Raw genomic sequence first — 24,438 nt, forward strand, 5'->3', positions numbered from 1 at the left:
CCATCCTACAAGACATCAATTGGGACCAAATCCTAGAAACATCGACCATGGAGGAAAAATTAGAATGCTTTAGAAACATTTTAAATAAAAAAGGTATCACCCTGTGTATTCCAATGGGCAATAAATATAGGACAGTAAAGGCTAATACTGGGTGGCTAAACCATAATGTAAAAAGTTGTTAAAGAAAAAAAAATGGCTTTTAAAAAATATAAAGCGGAAGGGTCATTACCGGAATTCCAACACTACAAGGAATGCAATAAGAAATGTAAAAACGCAATCAGGGTGGCTAAAAAAAAGACTACGAGAGACACACTACGGAGGAAAGTAAAAAAAATCCCAAGAATTTTTATTAACCACTTAAGGACCGAGCCTCTTTATGAAAATTGTTGTCTACAAGTTAAAAAACGGAAAATTCCTATCAAAATACTTACCGTAATTTTCCTTTCCTGATGGACTCCATGGCAGCAACGTGTGGGTTAAGTCCCGCCTCCACTACCCTATAGGACACTACTCCCATAAATCTTTGCTCCCTGCCCATGGCCATGTTCGATAACTAGCCTACTCCAGCCATTTTGGGAGGGAACTCCTGCTGCCATGGAGTCCATCAGGAAAGGAAAATTACGGTAAGTATTTTGATAGGAATTTTCCGTTTTCCTGACAGACTCCATGGCAGCAACGTGTGGGAAATAACTCGCCAAACACACTCGGGTGGGCAAAAATGCTGAACCAAGATTTATTTAACACTGTCCACTGACAGCACCTTTAAACCAAAATCAACAGAAGATAAACTGGCAGGTTCGACACAATAGTGAGCCATAAATGTATGAATGGACGACCAAGAGGCAGCCCCGCAGATAACCTCAGGAGCCACATGACGTGAAGCTGCCCAAGAAGTAGAGAGACTTCTCGTGGAATGTGCCGTAACCGCCTCAGGAGGAGCCAAGCCCTTCTCTTTATAAGCCCACTGGATCGCCTGAACCACCCACGTGGAGATGGATCTGACCGAAGCCCTAAGGCCTTTGTTTTTGCCATGAAAAAGAACAAAAAGGTAATCCGTTTGCCGGAAAGAAGCTGTCGCCTCCAGGTACCGTTTCAGAATAATTCCCATGTCGAGAGGATGAAGATCCTGACTCCCAGCAGAATTAAAGGTAGGAAGAGTAATGTCCTGATTTTCGTGGAAGACCGAGGTAACCTTTGGGTTTGAACCCAGCATTGGCACTAGGACCACTCTGTCAGGGAAGAATGTGAGGAAAGGTTCCTTTGATCCTAAAGACTGAATCTCAGAGACTCTCTTCGCTGAGGATATGGCCACCAAAAAAGATGTCATTAGGGACAATTCTTTGACTGAAAGTGATCTGTCCAGTTGAGAGAAGAAGTCGAGAACTAAGGGTAAATCCCACTTGGGGAATCTGGGTTTCCTCTGTGGTCTAAGTCTAATTGCTCCTTTAAAAAATTGCTGAACCAAAGGATGTTTAGCCCAAGATACTCTGGAAAAGGCTGAAATTGCCGAGACTTGCACACGAAGAGCGCTGACAGATAGGGGAATGTCTAGTCCGGACTGTAAGAAACTCAGAACATCCTGAACCGTCAAATTACCATTGGAGCAAGACCTGGAAGATAAGTGATTTGTGAATCTAGACCAAATCCTCTCATACACCTGGTTGGTACTTTTCCTTCTAGCACTCATGAGAGTAGGGATGGCCTCCTTTGGACAACCCAGAGCCTCTAACCTTCCCCTCTCAAAAACCAGACCCTCAGACATAGATGGGCCGGGCAGGGATGGAGCTTCGAGCCCTGGGACAGAAGATCGGATCTGAGAGGTAAGGGAATCGGATCCCTGACACTGAGGAGCATTAGAAGCGGAAACCATGGCCTGTTGGGCCAATAAGGTATTACAGCTATCACCTCTACTGCTTCTGATTTGAGTCTCCGCAGGAACTGTAGAATAATAGGAGTTGGAGGAAAAGCGTAGGCTTTGTTGAACCACCATCGGTCCGTCAGAGCATCCACTCCGTAGGCCTGAGGATCCCGAAACCTGGAATAGTATCTTGCCAGTTTCTTGTTGCAAGGGGAGGCAAATAGGTCGACCTCTGGGACGAACCACAATGTTAGAATCCACCTGAAAACTTCTACGTGAAGGGACCATTCGTTGTTGTCCAGACTGACTCGAGACAGAAAGTCCGCCTGGACATTCTGTGTTCCTGGAACATAAGTTGCTGTAATGTTGACCAGGTTCTTCTGAGCCCAAGACATGATTGGCTCTACCTCCCGAAGAAGGGAGAGACTCCGAGCACCTCCTTGTCTCCTTATATATGCCACTGCTGTTGTGTTGTCTAGTCTGAGTAGGACCGAGGTTCCTGTGACCAGATGACGAAAGGCCAGGAGTGCCTGAAAGGCTGCCCTCAATTCTAGAATATTCGACACCGTCCCCCTGGAAGGGAAGTCCCAGGTGCCTTGTGCTACTTCCGACAAACAGTGGGCGCCCCAGCCCCTGTTGCTGGCATCCGAAGTTATTGTTATCCACGAGATGGGGAGAATGGAATGACAATTGAATAGGTTCACCTTCTGAAGCCACCAGGGCAGAGAGATTCTCATTGAAGATGTGATCCGGATAGGTTGAGTCTTGTCGCCTAGCCATTGGTGAAGAAAACCTTTTTGAAACGGTCTCATCTTCCATTGGGCCCACTTCACCATCGGAATCGTTGCCACCATGGTGCCAATAATTCTCAAGCACTGAAGAGCCGGAAGATGGGAGGCTGAGAGGGCCGGACGGATTCTGTCCCGAATTACCACTACTTTCTCCTCGGGTAATGAGATGGTACCCCTCACTGTGTTGAAGAGTGCGCCTAGGAATACCAGAGACTGGGAAGGAATTAACTGACTCTTTTCTAGATTCAGGATCCAACCGAATTCTTGAAGAGTGGAGATAACCTGCTCCTTGTGCACTAACAGACGGTCTCTGTCCTGGGCTAGCAGCAGAAGATCGTCTAAATAGTGGTGAAGACGAATTCCCTTGGTTCTCAATAGAGCCACTACGGCCAACAACACTTTTGAAAACACTCGGGGGGATGTTGAGAGTCCGAACGGGAGACAAACGAACTGGAGATGTAGTTTTCCTACTGAAAAATCGCAGAAACTGCTGAAAATCTTCTGCCACAGGGACATGAAAGTACGCGTCCTTTAGATCTATTGAAATCATCCAGTCGCCTGACTGGACTGACTGTTGTATTGTCGACAAGGTTTCCATCTTGAACCTTTCCTTTCTGATAAAATGATTCAGATGTGTAAGGTCTATGACTGGTCTCCAAGAACCGTTTTTCTTTTGGACCATAAAAAGAGGAGAATAAATTCCTCTCCCTCGTTGATCGTCTGGCACGGGTACGGCAGCGCCTTGAGCCAATAAAGATTTCACGTAGGCCAACAAGATCTGCCTTTTTTCTTCTGAGGCTGGAAGGGAGGTGGGAACAAACTTTAGTCTTGGGGACCTGCTGAAGGTCCAAGAATGGCCTGAAGAGACCGTTCGGACGGTCCAGAAGTCCTTGATTGAGGCCGCCCAGACATGCCGAAAATGTAGAAGACGAGCCCCCACCTGGCCTATCTGAGCGGGCCCAATCTCAAAAAGATTTGGTTGGTTCCCTCTCTCCTGTCGCACTGCTCTTGGCAGATTTCTTGAAGGATGACTGCCTTGATTTCCATGATCTAGAATATTCCCGACCCGGTCTATAGCTACGGGCCTCCCTGGCTTGCTCCTGATACTGTTTTTTAGGAAAAAATCTCTTCTGGCTTTTTAGACGTCTGTCCTGAGGGAGAAACCCCGATTTACCACCAGTGGCCCGGGATATGGCGCTATCCAATTTATTCCCAAAAAGGGAAGAACTTTCGAAAGGGATACGGCACCACACCTGTTTTGAAGCTGGATCAGCCAGCCAGGGACGGAGCCATAGGGCCCGCTTTGCGGTTACAGCCGAAAGCATAACCCGGGACACTAGGCGGATGATGTCAATCGAAGCCTCCCCCAGAAAAGCCGAAGCAAGCCGTAACTCCTGAATAGGAGAACTTTAAGCGACTTCCTCCAAAATGTTTCTGAGGGTATCATCCACACCGTCCGTCCAGACTTCCATAGCTTTGGACATTGCCGCTAAAGCCAATGCTGGCTTGCATGCCATACCGGCAGTGAGGTAGACTCTCTTTAAATCGGAATCAATCCGTCTATCTAAAGCATCCTTAAATGAAACTGTATCCTCCAAAGGAAGGGTCACATGTTTTACTAGTCTCATCACCGCTGCATCCACAAGAGGAGCCGATTCCAGATGCTTGACCTCATCCTCCTTAAAGGGATATAACCTTAGGACTTTTGAGAGCATACTATTCTTTTTCTCCACTTTACTCCATTCATCCGTGATGACCTCACCAAGTTCAGACAGAAATGGGAAGTTAAGACGCTCCCTTTTAAGTTGCTTAAAATACTTCCTTTGCTTGGAAGGATTAGCCACCTCATCTTCCCAGTTCAAAGCCTCTCTGATGGCCTTCACCAAGGGGGAAAGTAAAGCAAAATCAAAATCCACACAGGGACTATCTTCCTCAGATTCACTGTCTGAAGCAGCAGCTGAATGATGGCTGGTTAAAGAGGATTCCCAGAGCTCTTGAGCATGCGACTCCCTGACTGGAGACTGAGGTGACTCTGATTGAGGCACAGGGGTCTGATTGGCCCCGATCCCCTTGAGGGACTCCTTCACCACTTTTTCCACAAGGGATCTTAGTTGCTGGTCCGTACCCCCTCTCTCACTAGAGGCTTTGGAAAAGCAGAGGTCACACAGGGATTTTCCAATGGGAACTTGTGATCTGCATCCCCAGCAAGAGTTGATAACTGAGTGGCTGGAATGAGCCCTGGAGGAGCGAGATCGATCCTCGCTACGGCGCCCAGATCTAGGGGGTGAGCCGTGATGCTTAGACTTGGAATATGAGTGCCGGTGGTAAGATTTAGAAGAATCGCTTCCTCTGTGCGTTGAGCTGCGTTGCTGTTCTGATCTAGATGGGCTAAGACAGAGATAGAGGAGACAAACAGATAAGGAAAGATAACAGACTGACTAATACCGGACCCCTCCCCCCCCCCTTACTTCCCCCCCAGACAGTACCTATTATGAGAGGGCTGGCCACATACAGGCGGAGGTGAATCCGTATCTCTAAGGGTCTCCATAACTGCTGCAAAGACATATAAGTAAGGCTGAGGATGCTATAAACACACACACATGCCCACCCCCATCTCCCCAGAAAGCCACCTACCTCCACAGCAGAGAACCTGGACAAGGGGAAGTCACGAAATAACCTGCAAGCATTCCCAAGGCTTGCAGGCTCTATCCCATGTTTAAATAAGGCGCCTTAATGACGTCATCACCGCGTCCCGTGCGCCGCTACCGCGCATGCGCGAATAGCGTCACTTTGCCGCTATCGCGCATGCGCGAACCAAGCCTCGATCCTGAGTCGTACTCGCGCATGCGCAGAACGAACGTATTAACGAAAACCAGGAAGTGAGCGACGGCTGGAACGCAGGCTAATACGACCGCAATGTCTAAACCCATATACCTATACACAGGAAAAAACGAACAGAAAGAAGGGAAGAAGGCAAAGAACAAACACAAACTGCTGCCATGAAAAAAAGAGGAACAATCTTACCGCTCCCACACGAACGTCTCCAGGCCGAAGGTAAGCACAATACATACCGGACTTCTTAGGGCACAATAGGTCACCTGCTATTTAGCTGGGCTATCCGACCAAATGCGCAGCCTGCCCGCCAGTGGCTAGGCTCCTGGCTTTCCTCCAGCGCTTATATCCAACTGCCCACTCCATACCCCGCTAGTAGCTAGGGCTTAACGGAGATATGCGACAACTTCATCCACAGTCGCTTTCGGCCAAACCAACGACGGAACCGTGTGGGAGCAATCTTCAGGTAGAAAGACCATACGTCTGGTCCTACGGAGGAGGACAAAAAAAGAACATGGCCATGGGCAGGGAGCAAAGATTTATGGGAGTAGTGTCCTATAGGGTAGTGGAGGCGGGACTTAACCCACACGTTGCTGCCATGGAGTCTGTCAGGAAACTTTTTTTTTCCCTAGAAAATTACTTAGAACCCCCAAACATTATAAATTTTTTCTAATACCCTATAGAATAAAATGGCAGTCATTACTTTCTGTCACACCCTATTTGTGCAGCAGTCTTATACCCCATACACACGGTCGGACATTCCGACAACAAAATTCCGTTGGATTTTTTCCAACAGATTTTGGCCGAAACTTGTCTTGCATACACATAGGCGCACAAAGTTGTCAGAAAATCTGATTGTTGGGAACGAGGTGACCTAGAAAATGTACGAGGGGACTACGTAGAAGCCAGTAGCCAATAGCTTTCGTCTCCAAATTTTTTCTGAGCATGCGAGGCACTATGTGCGTCGGAATTCTCTACACAGGATCGGAAAAAGTCTGATCGTATTTTGTTGTTGGAAAATTTTAGATCCAGCTCTCAAACTTTTTCCATCAGAAATTCTGACGCACATGATCGGATTCTCTGACAACATAATCCGATCAGACTTTTTCCGTCTGAATTTCTGACCGTGTGTACGGGGCATAACAAGCGCACTTATTTTGGAAAAAATACACTTTTTTTAATTAAAAAGATAAGACAACAGTAAAGTTAGCCCAATTTTTTTTTATATTGTGAAAGATAATGTTACGCCGAGTAAATTGATACCCAACATGTCACGCTTCAAATTTGCGCCCTGCTCATGGAATGGCAACAAACTTTTACCCTTAATCTTTATAGGTGACGTTTAAAAAATTATACCGTTTGGGGGGCATGTCAAAGATGGCAGCGTGAGCAGGCGTGCTTCCCGGAGCTCTGCTAGGGTATCATCTGTAACTATTCTCCTGCCTGGACTATTTAACCCTGAGCAGGGTGGATTGTCCCTCTATGCCCTCCAAATCATCTTTAAATCGAAAGGCGGTAAGAGACTCCGATTTCCCCAGGGTATACCCGAGCCAGACAGCCCTACACTGTAAGGGGTAGGAAGCCCGGGAAGGAGATCCAACATGGCCACCCAGACAACACCTGTGGAGGACTCTTCTCCTTCGCTCCCTGGTATATCCAAGGTCATGGCGGCGATAATGGCCTGCCAGATGGCACTAATGGGGAAACTGCAAACCGTACAGATGTATAACAGATTGATCCGACAGGATCTTGATAAGATCCGTGCCCGACTTGCAGTCACTGAACAATAGGTCGGCCGAGTGGAAGATGTGGCAGAGGAGCACGCTACAGCGATCTGCACCTTGCAAGTGAAGGTTCCTGAATACCGCACTGAGGACGCAGAGAACAGGAGCTGGTGAAACAACCTGCGCATCGTGGGGGCTGGCTGAGGGGCCGAATTTGCCTACCTTTGTGGAAGATCTGCTGCGCTCCCTGCTACCTGAGGCCCAGCTCTCTCCATATTTTACAGTGGATAGGGCGCACCACCGCAGCGGGTCCCAGCCAGTCCCCCCTCCCCCCCTCGTACGCTGATCCTGTGGCTGCTGAGCTTCTGAGAGCTGCATGGGCAGTGAAGGAGATCTTCTATCAAAATAACAAGCTGCTCCTGTTCCCGGATTACACCATTGAAATGCAGAAGCAACTCATGGCTGCCTTGACTGATTCAAATGACCTGAGGGTGAAAGGCATAAAATACAGCATCCTCTTCCCAGCAAAGCTACGGGTGGTCGACGCAGAAGCGGTCCATTTTTTCACCAATCCTCAGGATGCTGCCTCCTGGCTGGAGTCACTGCCTTCTGTGAGATGAGAAAGTTTCACTTTCTCCCTGATTATATGAGGGCGAATTCCATTCACCTGTTGGGAGCTGTCGAGTTACATGCTGGCTCAGAGTCCCATGTTAGCCCTGGGGAGTTGGCACTGTTCCTGGGGAACTGTTGGATCGATGTTCCACAGTTTTCCAGGGATATATGCTATGTTACACTGACGTTCTATTTCTGCTGCGGTAAGTGACTGACCCCATGTTTGCCTCAGGAGACATGCCTCACCCCGGCAGCTCTCCCGAAATGTTCCAGGCCTCTATGCAATAGACTTTTGAAGTTTTTTTGCCCCTGGTTAACCCAGGTGAACTGCACTTAAGTACCATGTTTGACTGGTTTTGTTTTTATTTTTTTCCTACTACTAGAACTCTAGCATCTCCTGCTGGGAATGTTGCTGCGTGGTCCCTTTCAACCGGGATAGTGGTCCCCCCCCCTCTGTGAGTCTGCTGAGGAGAGGTGACTGACTGTCCCCTCTTTATTGGCACACACCTTCTGGATTTAGTTATCTTGAAGAGACTGGGTTGATGGGAAATATGCATGATTCCAGTTTGGGGGACATGCGGGGTGTGGGGGGAGGGGTGGCCAGCCATTGCTGATATTTTTTTGTTTGGTTTTGGTTTTATTTTTCACGGTTCTTTATTCCACTATTACAAAAGTATTATCGGTATGGTTACCATAGATATCTCAGATATCTGTCACCGCTATGGTTCTGCCTACACTGGAATATATGGTCTTCCGCCCAGATAGATGCTAAGATCCCTGTGATAAGTGGCTGCGGTACTACTCTCTGGGGCGTATGCTCACCCTCTATGGCAGGGATCTGCAATTAGCGGACCTCCAGCTGTTGCAAAACTACAAGTCCCATCATGCCTCTGCCTCTGGGTGTCATGCTTGTGGCTGTCAGTCTTGCTATGCCTCATGGGACTTGTAGTTCTGCAACAGCTGGAGGTCCGCTAATTGCATATCCCTGCTCTATGGCTAGTTTTTGAGTACTCTCCAGGAATGTCTGAGGATTGAACTCAGCAGTTAAGCCCTCCCTCGTATTCACATGTGAAAAAAATACACTCCACAAATTTTGTGGGCCCCCTAATCCTTGGTCTTAAAAAGCCTGGGTGAGAAGTCATTATCATGCTACCTACTCTAGCTATTCCAGGGGAGTGAGCCTACTGGTCCACAGATCCCTCCCCTTAAAACTCCAACATGTCAGGAAGATACATAATTGTGCATGCCAATATTGCCACCACAGAATATGTTTTGGAGGGACTGTACCTACCGCCACCTGCTGATATTTCCCTCTTGTATGATATAATGCAACTTACTATACAATATGGCATGCAGAATGTCTCTTGCTGGGGGATTTCAACTTGGCTCCATGTCCGACATTAGATAGGCTCCACCCGACAGTTAGAAGGCCACCAGATCTCTTACAGTGGGCTACCACCTTTGAGTTAAAAGAGGTTTATCTCCAGGGCGTTGCTGCAGTGGGTGTTGAGGGTAAATATTCTTTCCAGGGGCATTTAAGATCATCCCCCCCCTCATGATAACTATGTTACTGGGGCCTCCCGTTGGACTGAAATTATGGAGACTCTCTGGGCACTGGTTAGCAGCCCCGAAAGTTCAGGACATGCTGGAGGCATTATGTAGCTATTGGTTGGAAAATGCAGATACAGCTGAATCTCTGGTGGTGTGGGGCGCTTTTAAAGTGTGGCAGAGAGAGGAATACATCTCCCACATTGCTTACAGCCAGAAACAGTCTGTGCAATCACTGGAGGAACTAGAAAAAGAACTAAGAGAAAAGGAGGCTAGTTATATTACTGCTCAAACTTCCCTCTACTATGGGTCATGGTGATATGCTCTCAGGGCGGTGGAACTACATAGAATAGATATGACTAAGAAATCAATGCTCAGTACAGCCCAACGGGTTTTTGAATATGGGGACAAAAACGGCAAAATGTTGGCATGGTTGTCCCGAGGGCAATTTTCAAGTACACATATAGGGAGAATCCGGGATGAAAGGGGGGTTCCCCTTAGGAGTCCTGATGAAATTAAAAATGGATTAATGCAATACTATAGTGCCTTATATTCCACTAGGGTAGACTACTAGGCAGCAGACCTCGGGAACTATCTTGATGGAGTGGATCTCCCTACCCTTTCTCAGGAAACTAGTGCCCAATTGGATTGGGAGATAACATTGGAGGAGGTCCAGACTGCCATGGCCCAGCTGCTACCTGGTAAAACTCCAGGAGCGGATGGAATCCCAGTTGAATTTTATTCTACCTACCAGGAACTCCTTGCCCCTAGGCTCACCAAATTGTTTGCCCAGTTCTCCTACGTAGGTTCCCTACCAGAGTCTATGTCAGAGGCAGTAATAGGGTTGGTGGCCAAACCTGGTAAGGATCCTGAGGATTGTGCATCGTACCGTCCAATTTCATTAGTTAATGTTGATGCAAAGTTATTTGCCAAAGTCCTTTCTAATCGTGTGTCACAGGTCCTGGATGAGCTCATCCATGTGGACCAGACAGGGTTCATGCCAGGTAAGGGCACTGATATTAATTTAAGATGCCTCTTTCTAAACATGTCCATTGCCCATGATAATGATGGAACTAGTCATTGCCTCTTTGGACGCCAAAAAGGCATTTGACTCGGTGGAGTGAGGCTACCTCTGGGAGATACTAAGCAGATACGGTTTTAGCATCCAATTCTTGCACTGGCTAAAATGACTCTACCAATCACCCCACAGCTTGTATACATACCAATGGCAGGATCTCAGAGAGCTTTTTGCTGCAGCGTGTCACACGCCAGGGGTGCCCCTTATCCCCTTCCCTTTTTGCCCTAGCTTTGGAGCCACTGGCTCCAAAGCTAGGTGGAGGTGATGCGGGTCGGCCCCCTGAAAGAAAAGGTGTCACTATACACGGATGACACCCTGCTATATTTGCATGATGCAGACTCCTCCTTGCGGCAGCCCTGGTCCTCTTTGATGAATTTGGATGTTTCTCGGGAGTCCGAATTAACTGGACCAAATCTGTACTCTTTCCTTTAGACCTCTTGGCGCAAGCTACCACGGCCCATATTACTTTACAATGGGTTGATAGCTTTAAATAGCTAGGTGTCCACATACAGCGTGACCCAAATACATTTTATGACCTCAATATACAGCCCATGCTGGTGCAACTGAGGGCTAGGTTCGTTTCCTGGGGGACTTTACCACTGAACTTGCTGGGGCGCATTAACCTTATTAAGATGGTAATCCTCCTAAGTTCAATAACCTATTCAGAAATTTCACGGTATGGATATCAGGCTTTCTTCTAGGATCTAGACAGATGCATTGGGACCTTTATCTGGGGGCTCAACCCTGGCAAGATCCACTCTGTGTCTCCCTGTGCGGTGTGGGGGTTTACCATTGCCTAGTTTCCAGGTATACTATTGGGTGGCCATATTGGTCTTGGTCCACTGGTGGTTTCAAGGGCCAACACAGCTGTGTGCCTGGATGTGGCAATACTGGGCTCTCTCAATGATTTGGGGAACCTGTTGTACTGGGGTCCTGGGGTCTACACTGACCTACCACATCTGACCAGGACGACTCTCAGAGTATGGGTGGTTGCTAGAAAGAGGTTTCTTAGGCAGAATTCCTGGTCACCCTTTCAACCACTATGGGGTAATCCTAATCTCCCGCACTTCCAGTCCATCATGGACCCACAAGTTTGGGCAAAACATGGTGTTAACATATTATTTGCTTAACTGTACACACCCTATATACACAAACTGGTGTTGATCTGTAACAGCTACCATCAGCTTGACTATTTACACCAAAATGCAATAAAAAATAAAAAAAATTGTCATTTGAAAAAAATAAATAAAATAAAAAAGGCCCTTTAAGAGCTATGGGCGGAAGTGAAATTTTAACATCGCTTCCATCCTGCAATGGTATGGAGACGGGTGGAGGCCATCTTCCCCTCACTTGTCTCCATACCACACACGGAAGAGGACCCAATTACCTCCACCACTGCCAACGGCTCTGGTAATCGGCGGAGGGCACCGGAGAGCGGCAGGAGGGGGGGGGGCCCTCTCCCGCCGCCAATAAAAGTGATCTTGCAGCGAATCCGCCACAGAGACCACTATTATCTGAAAGCGGGCCGCTCACTGAAGAAGAGGATACCAGGGTTGTGGCAGCTAGCTGCTACCATAACAAAGATATCCCTCTTCAAACACAGTGGTGTAGTGGTTAGCACTCTCGCCTAGCAGTAAAAAGGGTCGCTGGTTCGAATCCCAACCCCGACACTATCTGCCTGGAGTTTGTATGTTCTCCCTGTGCCTGCGTGGGTTTCCTCCGCGTACTCCAGTTTCCTTCCACACTCCAAAGACATGCAGGTAGGTTAATTGGCTTCGGTCCAAAAATTGGCCCTAGTATATGAATGGGGACCTTGGATTTTGGGCTTCTTGAGGGTAGGGACCAATGTGAGTGTGCAATGTACAGGGGTATTGACTAGATATTGTTTTAATTTTGTTAAGTAGATGTGATGTATGGATGTTTTTTCATCTCCCCCCCCTCCTAGAACTTTAAAACTCAGGCCTCTGAAAGGAAGGAATATGTATTGAAATTTTGGTAATGTTATTTTAAGATGTGGTTTGTATATTGTGAAAATTTAATAAAGATTAATATAAAAAAAAAAAAAAGGATGCTGGATGGTCTGTTCGCTGTGGAGGGTGACGGGGGCGCATGGGGGGTGGCGGGGGCTCGTCGCGGTGGTTGCGTGGACCGTGGGAGGGGCACCGGCTTGATGCCGCTGCGAGTTTCTTCGTGTGGGCGCGGCAGCGCGCTGAGTGCAGGCGGAGAAGGTGGTGGGTGCGCTTGCCGGGGGGTGTGGACCCGCGCGCCTGGGTGGTGGGTCGTTCGGACATCGAGTTGCGGTGGCCGGCGGTCCTCCAGTCGGGTGGGTGATGTGGGCCTCGGCTGTGCTCGGACGTCATCAGATCTCAGGAACCATCATTGAAGAAGGGTACAAAAGCACAAAGTATCAATAAAAAAGCGTGGACGATCTCGCTATGTAAGCTATGTACCCGACATGTTTCACAATAAACTTGCTTCAACTGGGGCATAGCCTGCTGTGAGATCACACGCAAATATTCACTGCTCTAACATCACATATAATTAACATCAGCTGTTGTTCAAAGACTGGTGGTAAAACCAATGCAGAAAATTACTGGTGACAACCTTTTTTGGTTTACATTTTTCATGCACCCATTGGGGTGTGAATACATTTTCCACTTTCTCGGATCCAAAAAACATCCCGGATTGGATATCTTGGGATCTGGTGGCGTCTGGGCGCGGCTGGGGTTTGCATCGCCCATTGGACTGGAGGATTGCTGGCTGTTGCGGTTTGGTGTCTGGGCGGCTCGCCGGCTGGGTGTGTGGGTCCGCGCCTTCTGGTGGGCGTGCCTGTTGCCTTTTCTGCTTGCGTTCGGTGTGTTGTCCTGCTTGTGCGGGGGGGCTCGCGGTGGCATTAGGCTGGTGTTTTTCTTGTGGTCCGGATGCTTTGGGCGGCCATTGTGGTGGGCTCTTGTCGCTTTCCGTGGGCCCTTGTCACTTTCCGTGGTGAAGGGGCTATCTAGTATCTTAAAGACTATTGCTATAGTTGTTGCTTGGGTTTGACTCCAGGCTCCTTTTCACTACCTACTATTTTATATTTATTGATTGCTAAAAATTATTTTTGTCACGGTATATAAGATATACATTTTTTCACATTTGTTTATTCCTATTGTTCACATTTGTTTACTATTTGGCATGTTTTCTTCATGCCATCCATTTATTATGTGGTAATAACACTTTGCTTCACGGGGTGTTTTCCTTTTTAGCGCTGCATTTTTTTGTTTAGTATATTTTTTACAATTGGTACGTTGTTGGATGCTGGTTGCTATATTTGTATTTATTTTTTTCTTTGGTAGCACGATTATAACTATATTTTGTTGTATATTTTTACAATGCCTGTTTTCTAAAGAATATACATATGTGTGCCACTGTTATTAGCTGTTTGTTATGACATAATATATTTGAATTTCTTGGAATTGGATCCTGTTTTACTGTTAAATGTAAAACTCAATAAAATTCGATTTAGAAAAAAAAAAAAATGTAATAAAAAAAGAAAAAAAAAAAAAAAATGTACAGGGATAGGGACAATTGTAGACACTCACTCAGGTTGAACTGGATGGACTGGTGTCTTTATTCAACCTTACTAACTATTTAAACAGCTGACGTATATCGGCGTGCGGCAGTCCAGAAGTGGTTAATATATTAACAGTAAAAAATAAAAAATTATAAAAATTGCCATCAGCGCATATTGGCCACATAAAGGATGATGAAGGGAGGATGGTTACAAATGACAAAGAGAAAGCAACTGTACTAAATGCTTCCTTCTCCTCAGTTTTTACTCAGGAAAAGGATGGGTATAACAACCATGATTGTATTGTTAGCAACACGTCACAGGAGGCACTCGTGTGTCTTATAGAAGTCGGGATCCAGAAAAGCTTAAAACACAAATTAATCACTAGGACCGGATGGCTTATACCTGAGAGTCCTCAACAAACTCAGCCAGGTTATAGCCAAACCATTGTTCCTAAACTTTATAGACAGCATACTGACATGAATGGTACCAGCTGATTGGAGAAAAGCCCACATGTTACCACTATTCAAAAAAGGGCAGAGATTATATATATATATATATATATATATATATATATATATTATATATATATATATATATATACCTGGAAACTACAGGCCAGTCAGTCTAACATCAATAGTATGTAAACTAATGGAGAGGATGACAAGGGACTATATCCAATAATTTAGTGATGAAAAGGGTATCATTAGTAGTAATCAGCATGGGTTTACGAAGGGTTATTCCTGCCAAACCAATCTGTTAGCATTCGACGAGGAAGTGAGCTGCCATCTAGATCAGCCTTTCTTAAACCTTTTCAACACATCCACACAATCCCTGCTAAAAATTAGAAATCTACAACTCATGATACATTAGTGTGATGGTCAGTGGGGAGAATGGTCTTTACACTTGTGGTCATTGGGAAGAATTCCCTCCTTACAGATAGCTAAAAAGATCAATGGTGTGAGTGGGAACTTATCTAAGAGGCAGAAATTGCCCAATGCTGAAGGAACCCCCAGCAACCTCTGGAGGAACCCTGGTTGAGAATCGCTGATCTAGATAAAGGAATGCCTGTGGACGTGGTGTATCTGGATATTGCACAAGCATTCCACACAGTTCCCCATAGACGTTCAATCTACAAACTGTGGTCTGTAGGCAAGGACCATAGAGTTTGTTCATGGATAGAAAACAGGTTATGGGGGCGTGTCCAAAGGGTGGTGATAAATAACATGTACTCAGAATTAGGGGTGCAACGGATCATCAGTGTTCCGTGATCCGAACAGGTCACCCCGCTCGGACCGGCACACACCGCGATCCGTGGTCTCGGCCTTAGGAAAGGCCGCGGCTTTGGCCTAGCTCTGAAGCGGCGGCCATCTTTCTACACCCAATGTGATCACTCCGTCAAATGACAGAGCGATCACTTGTAAACAAACCGGTGTCATCATGACGCCGCCGGTTCCTCTCTCCCCTCTGTGTACAGATCTGTACAGTGGAGGGGAGAGATCGGATGGAAGCAGCGCTGTGGGCTGCATCTGTATTGCCCACAGCGCTGCTTTGTGACAATTGCAGTCACAGCCATCCCTCCATACTCTGCAGTACCCTGCCAATACCCTGCCTATACTCTGCCAATACCCTGCCTATACTCTGCAGTACCCAGCCAAACCTCGCCAATACTCTGCCATAACCCGCCATACTCAGCCAATATTACAGTGGGGGAGATGATGTGGATATTACAGTGGGGGAGATGAATATTACAGTGGGGGAGATTGTGGATATTACAGTGGGGACTATATGGTGGTGGAATTTTCACAGGTTTTTGCAAATTCAATTATTATTTGCTGATCCGAAAAATGATCCGATCCGTCACTCTGATTCGAGGAACGATCCTATCTGTGAGTTTTTTGATCCGTTGCACCCCTACTCAGAATGGTCTGGAGTGGTTAGTGGGGCACCCTAAGGCTCTGTCCTGGGACCAATCCTGTTCAATTTATTCATAAACGATATAGAGGTCAATATAAATATCTTGATCTCAAAAATATGCAGGGCAATAAATTTACATCAGGCTATAGACACTTTACAAGAAGACCTGAATGGGGTGGGCAACTAGATGGCAAATTAAGTTTAATGTGCAAAAATGTAAAGTGATGCACTTGGGGGCTAAAAACATAAATGCAAATGACTCACTAGCGAGAGAACCTCTGGGGGGGTCCAGGATGGAGAAAGATCTGGGGGTCCTAGTAGAAGACAGACTGAGTAATAGCATGCAATGTCAGGTTGCAGCAAGCAAAGCCGGCAGAATATTAGCATGCATAAATTCCAGAGATAAAACTATAATCCTGCCACTTTATAAAACTTGGGTTCGACCACATCTGGAATATTCTGTACAGTTCTGGTCACCTCAGAAGGAATGTGCTGTAACTAGAAAGAGTCCAGAGAAGGGCAACAAAATGAATTAGGGGACTGGAGGACCTCAATTATGAGAAACGACTACAAGCACTAAATGTATTCTCCCTGGAGAAAAGACGCTTGAGAGGAGATACGATAGCGATTTACAAATATCTCAGTGGTGATCTCAGTGTAAGGAGGAACCTATTTCATCTCAGCCGCCAGAAGGATTTTCCCCCTTAATGACCAGGCCATTTTTTTGCAATACGGCACTGCGTCGCTTTAACCAACAATTGCGCTGTCGTGCGATGCTACACCCAAACAAAAATGTATGTCCTTTTTTTCCCCCACAAATAGAGCTTTCTTTTGGTGGTATTTGATCACCTCTGCCGTTTTTATTTTTTGCGCTATAAACAAAAAAAGGAGAGAGAGAGACAATTTTGAAAAAACAAAACAAAAAAAACAATTGTTTTAACTTTTTGCTATAATAAATATCCCCCAAAAAATGTAAAAAAAAAATACATTTCTTCATCAGTTCAGGCCGATATATATTCTTCTACATATTTTTGGTAAAAAAATAAAATAAAATCGCAATAAGAGAATATTGATTGGTTTGCGCAAAAAAGTTACAGCATCTACAAAATAGGGAATAAATCTCAGATTTTGAGTGGGACTGCGACATTGCGGCAGACAAATCAGACACTTTCGACACCTTGGGACCATTGACATTTATACAACGATCAGAGCTATAAAAACGCAGATTACTGTGTAAAATGTCACTGGTAGGGAAGGGGTTAACACTAGGGGGCGATCAAGGGGTTAAATGTATTTCCTCATGTGTGTTTCTAACTGTGGGAGGGGGGTGTGACTGACTAGAGGAGGAGCCAGATTGCTGTTCCTAACTAGTTTCTGTCTCTCCTGACAGAATGGAGATGTGTGTGTTTACACACACACACACACATCCCCATTCAGGCTCTCATGCCCGCTGATCATGCAAATCTGGTCCCCCGCCGTGCAGTGGGTGCCCATGCCTGCTATAGCCGCTTAATGCCCCGTACACACATTCCGATTATCGGACCACAAAAGTCGCTTTCGGACAGATCGTTCGATAATCTGATCGTTAGTACGCAGCTTTCGACAGCCGATCACGACAGTCCGTCCAACCAAATCCGAAGGGACAAACAGGAAAACTTCAGTCTGATGACAGCCCATCGAACGACAATCGTGTAGTCAGTACAGTATGCGTCCAATAAAAGTCATTCAACAAACATCACGCATGATCGGAAACACAAAAAATAAACCAGAAGGACACACGGGTCACATGTATTTGACATCATTTAAAATACGTAGCTACGGACAAGGGAAGATTTTTCCAGAATCGTACAACAAAAATCTTACACACATTTTGCACTGTTGTATTCGATCTTAGTTGTATGCAACAAAATGTGAACGATTTGTCTTACGATAATCGGAACATGTGTACGGGGCATAAAGGGCCGACATAGAGCTATAGCTATTTGCGGGAAAGAGCCAACCTGCTGCAGTATATTGATGGCGGCTGGTCGGCTAGAGGTTAAGCGCTGTAGGGGGTTTTCACTGTCAGGGTGATAAGGATGTGAAACTCTCTTCCACAATTGGTGGTGTGAGCGGGGAGTATTGAGAGTTTTAAAAGACTCATGGACTTACATCTTAGTGAACACAGCATACAGGGATATGGGAAATAATTATCGACATTGACACTATATTGGTAGACTATATAGACATATCCCTCCACCCGGCACAGCCAGCAGACAACAGAGCAAGTAACCACAGAATTGCTCTGTCAGAGATCTAACTAGACAGGTGCCTAGGTCTAGTAACATCTATGGTTAAAATAAACAAACATTTTGCTGCCAGCTGAACCCCAGAATCTCCATAAATCCAGTCTAGGTCCATGATTTGTGTCTGCAGCACAGAGAAGGAAGATTATCGGAGAGAAATCCAGGAATACAGGAAGGGGAACACAGCTCAGGAAAGTGACCAGGGGATTACAGGCTGATATCACCCAGTCCTTGCCCTACTCTGGACCAATCAGTGAGCAGTATGGGTGGATGAATGTATTTAGTGTTAATAACCCACCTGTGCTGATCTCTGTAGGAGTGTCCTCCTCTATAAATGTCCTCGTTATTCCATCCTCCTCCATAGACTGCTGATCATCCCTCACATACCTCTCTTCTTCTTCTGATTTCACCTCAAATTCTATATCGATTGGATCTCCACTCTAAATCAAGAAAATGAGAGAAAATATCATCTGTAAGATAGAAGTTCACATACAAAATCCAAACATCATCTCCATTGTCCATGTCCTAGATGCTCTGTTCCACAAACCTTGTAACAGTGAGGAATGGTGTGATCTTCCTGTGTGGAATCCCGGGAATACAGAGGACGGGGACATCTCTCTGGTGGGTTCCTGGTATTTGGTGGCTCCATCATATCCTTGTGTCCTTCTGAAAACTCCTCCATCACTCCATACTCCTCATCCTCCTCGGTATCCTCTTCTTTAACAACAATATTATAATCCCTGAGGATTCCACTCTGGAAGATATCATAAAACATTAATTGTAACAATCATGCTGTGTATAAATCAGAACTACCAATAATTGTCACTCATCTACCTGATGATGGTGGGGGATGGTGTGATCTTCCTGTGTGGAATCCCGGGAATACAGAGGACGGGGACATCTCTCTGGTGGGTTCCCATTACTGGATCCATCTGTGGGAAACACACACACTGACTGAATACATTGTTTCTATGTGTTTATCATATGATGGGGGATCTAGGTGGAGCCTCCGTACTGCTCTCTCCTTTACAATAAAGTCTCCTCTTACCCGGTGATGTGAGGGGCGGCTGATTGTCCATCATGACGTCCTTGTAGAGATCCTTGTGTCCTTCTAAATACTCCCACTCCTCCATGGAGAAATAGACAGTGACATCCTGACACCTTATAGGAACCTGACACACACAATGATACAGTCACCATCCAGACACATCCCTTGTCTGTTACTGGATAATGTCCCAGAATTCCCAGAATCCTCCTCACCTCTCCTCCATCATCTCTCTGGTGACTTCTAGAATCTTCTTTGTATTTCTCTATTCTATCAGGGAGGGAGGTGGAGGCAATGTGATGTCATATGATCTCCAGACTTCACAGGAGGAAAACTCTAGATCTGAACACAAATAGTAAAATCAAACGATATTCCCAGAATCCTCCTCACCTCACCATTCAGGTCTCCATTTTATTAAAGCCCCACTTCAGACTGAGGTATAATTTACCCACACAGGACCCCCACACTATGCAGGTTAAAAGCTTGTAGCAGGTATTCTGATGTCATTACATACAATGCAGGACCTACAGTCCCACTTTGCTAGTGAGGATGCCAAGAGTCCGCCCACATCCTAAGAGCATCAGGAAAAAAGCCAGATGGAGGGACATTAGGAAGAGGAGCTGTGAGGTCAGTGTGATGTCATAGGACATATAGACTCTGGATGGAGGGACATTTGGATGGGGAGATTTGAGGGGTCCTCTATATGAGGCTCTCATGCAAACCAAATCATTGTTCCTGGGTGTGTCCTTCCTCTCCTAAACTGAAGTGAACTTTGACCTTTACCATACAGAAATCTGTCAGGAATGTGTGAAAGTAAGCTCTCATGTGATCAGGTGACGTGCGGAGGAACGGAGTGTAAATAGCAGACAATTTTCTCCAGAGCTCCTATTGGTGGGGATGGATTTTCCTGAGTGCTGGTGCCAAGTTTCCACCCCCCAGGATCACTGCAGGTGTGGAGAAAAGCTGTGTTAGCCCTTGTACACACGGTCAGAGATTCTGACCGAATGTGTCCGATCGGACCGTTTTGTCGGATAATCCGACTGTCTTCATCGGACTGTTTCCGTCGGAGTATCTGACGGACCAAGTTTTCCAACTTGTCTGTAAAATTTTCCGATAACATGATCTGATTGGACCTTGTCCGATCATGTGTAGAGAATTCCGATCGGACAAAGTGCCACGCATGCTCAGATCAAATTCCTACATCAAAGCTATTGGCTACTAGCCTGAACGTAGTCCCATCGTAATTAAATAATGTCATCACGTTCTGAACGTTTGGATTTTCCAACAACTTTGTCCGACCGTGTGTATGCAACAGTTTCGGACAAAATCCGACGGATTTGGTTGTTGGAATGTCCGACCGTGTGTACAAGGGCTAAGAGGATATGGAGGAGAGATGAGGAGGAGATCCAGGAATCAGGATAAAGGTCAGGACAAGCAACAGACGAGCGCATCCAAGAGATGAAGCCGGGGTCACTACACAGAAAATCAATCCAAGGAAACAACAGGCAGGACGAGGAATAGCAAGAAGGAGCTCAGAGACAAATGAGAATATTGCTCAGCCAATGGGAGATGATCTCAGCATGACTTACATAATGAAGGAGATGAGGGGGAGGGGAGGAAGTCACTTATGGTGACCATAGAGACATGGAAATTCAGCTGGTTCAGCAGGGATCGGTCACATTTTCATCCATGTGTGGTCACTGCCAGATAAAAGTCACTCCATCAGAGGCTGCAGCCAATAGCTTCATCACTGATCTGTGTATTCTGAGAGCGGAGGAGCGCCCCCCATTGTCAGAATACAATAGTGCAGCGGGGAGGATTCCCCCATCCCCCTCCAATGTGTGGATGGGGGAATCACTTCAGTTTTTTCCTCTCATCCCGCTGGATGAACGATAAAACTGAACCATGTATGGCCAGATTTGGAAGAAAGATATATTCATCATCAACTAATCCCCCTGAAGGGGTTAATCTACATATTACCTCCTCTGCCGCCAGATCCAGCAAAGGTTCCTCTACCAAATAGAACTTCCTGTCTGTAGCTGACATCACTTCCTGCTTTCCATAGAGACTTCCTGTCTGGGTAGAGGTGAGATCACCACCCTGTGGAGCTCAGAGGAACTGCAGTGTGAACCTGGCCTTGTGCTGTGTGTATGTACTGTATATCCTTATAGATGGGTCATCTCCACTCCCACCAAGGGGGATAGAAATATATTACTGCTCGGGGGGGGGGGACATTTTGGCCCCTTTAATTTTGCAGTAAAATTGATGTCAGATTTAGTCATGTAGAACATCTGTTATATGGATCCAAAGAGCCCCAGCCGAGAGTAAAGGTGGAAATGGCTCCTGATCCCCAGATTTGGGCAATTATGTCCCCAATATAAATAGAATAAAACCCGCGCTATGTGTAACAACTCAAATACCTACAGATATAACTTATACCGGACTGCTGCTGTAACAAAGGTAAGTGTTCCCTTTATCAACTAGAAGAGCATTATGTGTCACAGCGCTGTCTAGGGTTGCCACCTTTTCTTCAAGCCAAACCCGAACACTTTAGCAGCACCATTTTTTTTAGTGGAGTATACACTATAGGATTGGACGGTGTCAGTAAGGCAGTGGACGGTGTCAGTAAGGCAGTGAACGGTGTCAGTAAGGCAGTGAACGGTGTCAGTAGGGCAGTGGACTGTGTCAGTAGGGCAGTGGACTGTGTCAGTAGGGCAGTGGACTGTGTCAGTAGGGCAGTGGACTGTGTCAGTAGGGCAGTGGACTGTGTCAGTAAGGCAGTGGACAGTGTCAGTAAGGCAGTGGACAGTGTCAGTAGGGCAGTGGACAGTGTCAGAGCAGAGGACGGTGTCAGAGCAGAGGACGGCGTCAGTAGAGCAGAGGACGGGGTCAATAGAGCAGAGGACGGTGTCAGTAAGGCAGAGGACGGTGTCAGTAAGGCAGAGGACGGTGTCAGTAAGGCAGAGGACGGTGTCAGTAAGGCAGAGGACGGTGTCAGTAGAGCAGAGGACGGTGTCAGTAGAGCAGAGGACGGTGTCAGTAGAGCAGTGGACGGTGTCAGTAGAGCAGTGGACGGTGTCAGTAGAGCAGTGGACGGTGTCAGTAAGGCAGTGAATGGTGTCAGTAAGGCAGTGAATGGTGTCAGTAAGGCAGTGGACTGTGTCAGTAGGGCAGTGGACTGTGTCAGCAGGGCAGTGGACAGTGTCAGAGCAGAGGACAGTGTCAGTAGAGCAGAGGACGGTGTCAGTAAGACAGTGAACGGTGTCAGTAGAGCAGAGGACGGTGTCAGTAGAGCAGAGGACGGTGTCAGTAGAGCAGTGGACGGGGTCAGTAGAGCAGAGGACGGGGTCAGTAGAGCAGAGGACGGGGTCAGTAGAGCAGTGGACAGTGTCAGTAGGGCAGAGGACGTGGTCAGTACAGCAGAGGACGGGGTCAGTAGAGCAGAGGACGGGGTCAGTAGAGCAGAGGACGGGGTCAGTAGAGCAGAGGACGGGGTCAGTAGGGCAGAGGACGGGGTCAGTAGGGCAGAGGACGGGGTCAGTAGGGCAGAGGACGGGGTCAGTAGAGCAGAGGACGGTGCCAGTAGAGCAGTGGACGGGGTCAGTAGAGCAGAGGACGGGGTCAGTAGAGCAGAGGACAGGTCAGTAGGGCAGAGGACGGGGTCAGTAGGGCAGAGGACGGGGTCAGTAGGGCAGAGGACGGGGTCAGTAGGGCAGAGGACGGGGTCAGTAGGGCAGAGGACGGGGTCAGTAGAGCAGAGGACGGGGTCAGTAGAGCAGAGGACGGGGTCAGTAGGGCAGTGAACGGTGTCAGTAGGGCAGAGGACGGGGTCAGTAGAGCAGAGGACGGGGTCAGTAGGGAAGAGGACGGGGTCAGTAGAGCAGAGGACGGGGTCAGTAGAGCAGAGGACGGGGTCAGTAGAGCAGAGGACGGGGTCAGTAGAGCAGTGGACGGGGTCAGTAGAGCAGAGGACGGGGTCAGTAGAGCAGAGGACGGGGTCAGTAGAGCAGTGGACAGTGTCAGTAGGGCAGAGGACGTGGTCAGTACAGCAGAGGACGGGGTCAGTAGAGCAGAGGACGGGGTCAGTAGAGCAGAGGACGGGGTCAGTAGAGCAGAGGACGGGGTCAGTAGGGCAGAGGACGGGGTCAGTAGGGCAGAGGACGGGGTCAGTAGAGCAGAGGACGGTGCCAGTAGAGCAGTGGACGGTGTCAGTAGAGCAGAGGACGGGGTCAGTAGAGCAGAGGACAGGTCAGTAGGGCAGAGGACGGGGTCAGTAGGGCAGAGGACGGGGTCAGTAGGGCAGAGGACGGGGTCAGTAGGGCAGAGGACGGGGTCAGTAGAGCAGAGGACGGGGTCAGTAGGGCAGTGAACGGTGTCAGTAGGGCAGAGGACGGGGTCAGTAGAGCAGAGGACGGGGTCAGTAGGGAAGAGGACGGGGTCAGTAGGGAAGAGGACGGGGTCAGTAGAGCAGAGGACGGGGTCAGTAGAGCAGTGGACGGGGTCAGTAGAGCAGAGGACGGGGTCAGTAGAGCAGAGGACGGGGTCAGTAGAGCAGTGGACAGTGTCAGTAGGGCAGAGGACGTGGTCAGTACAGCAGAGGACGGGGTCAGTAGAGCAGAGGACGGGGTCAGTAGAGCAGAGGACGGGGTCAGTAGAGCAGTGGACAGTGTCAGTAGAGCAGAGGACGGGGTCAGTAGAGCAGAGGACGGGGTCAGTAGAGCAGAGGACGGGGTCAGTAGGGCAGAGGACGGGGTCAGTAGGGCAGAGGACGGGGTCAGTAGAGCAGAGGACGGTGCCAGTAGAGCAGTGGACGGTGTCAGTAGAGCAGAGGACGGGGTCAGTAGAGCAGAGGACAGGTCAGTAGGGCAGAGGACGGGGTCAGTAGGGCAGAGGACGGGGTCAGTAGGGCAGAGGACGGGGTCAGTAGGGCAGAGGACGGGGTCAGTAGGGCAGAGGACGGGGTCAGTAGGGCAGAGGACGGGGTCAGTAGAGCAGAGGACGGGGTCAGTAGGGCAGTGAACGGTGTCAGTAGGGCAGAGGACGGGGTCAGTAGAGCAGAGGACGGGGTCAGTAGGGAAGAGGGCGGGGTCAGTAGGGAAGAGGACGGGGTCAGTAGAGCAGAGGACGGGGTCAGTAGAGCAGAGGACGGGGTCCGTAGAGCAGAGGACGGGGTCAGTTTTATTTTATTTTTTACGAAT

The 24,438-nt window shown here is 47.6% G+C and overlaps 1 protein-coding gene across 1 annotated transcript in view; it reads right to left on the reverse strand.

Annotated features, from left to right (window-relative positions):
• LOC143989933 (uncharacterized) overlaps window positions 1-24,438 on the reverse strand; it is a 359,732-nt gene that overhangs the window by 157,341 nt on the left and 177,953 nt on the right. The window contains exons 8-10 of the mRNA XM_077490205.1: window positions 19,030-19,127; window positions 18,743-18,949; window positions 18,494-18,635 (exon numbers count right to left, since the gene is read on the reverse strand). Coding sequence (XP_077346331.1) covers window positions 18,494-18,635; window positions 18,743-18,949; window positions 19,030-19,127 — 447 coding nt within the window. The remainder of the gene's footprint in view (window positions 1-18,493; window positions 18,636-18,742; window positions 18,950-19,029; window positions 19,128-24,438) is intronic.

The sequence above is a fragment of the Lithobates pipiens genome, unplaced genomic scaffold (assembly GCF_037356315.1).
Source record: "Lithobates pipiens isolate NorthernLeopardFrog02 unplaced genomic scaffold, aLitPip1_a1.2 Scaffold_18, whole genome shotgun sequence".
Lineage (NCBI taxonomy): Eukaryota > Metazoa > Chordata > Amphibia > Anura > Ranidae > Lithobates > Lithobates pipiens.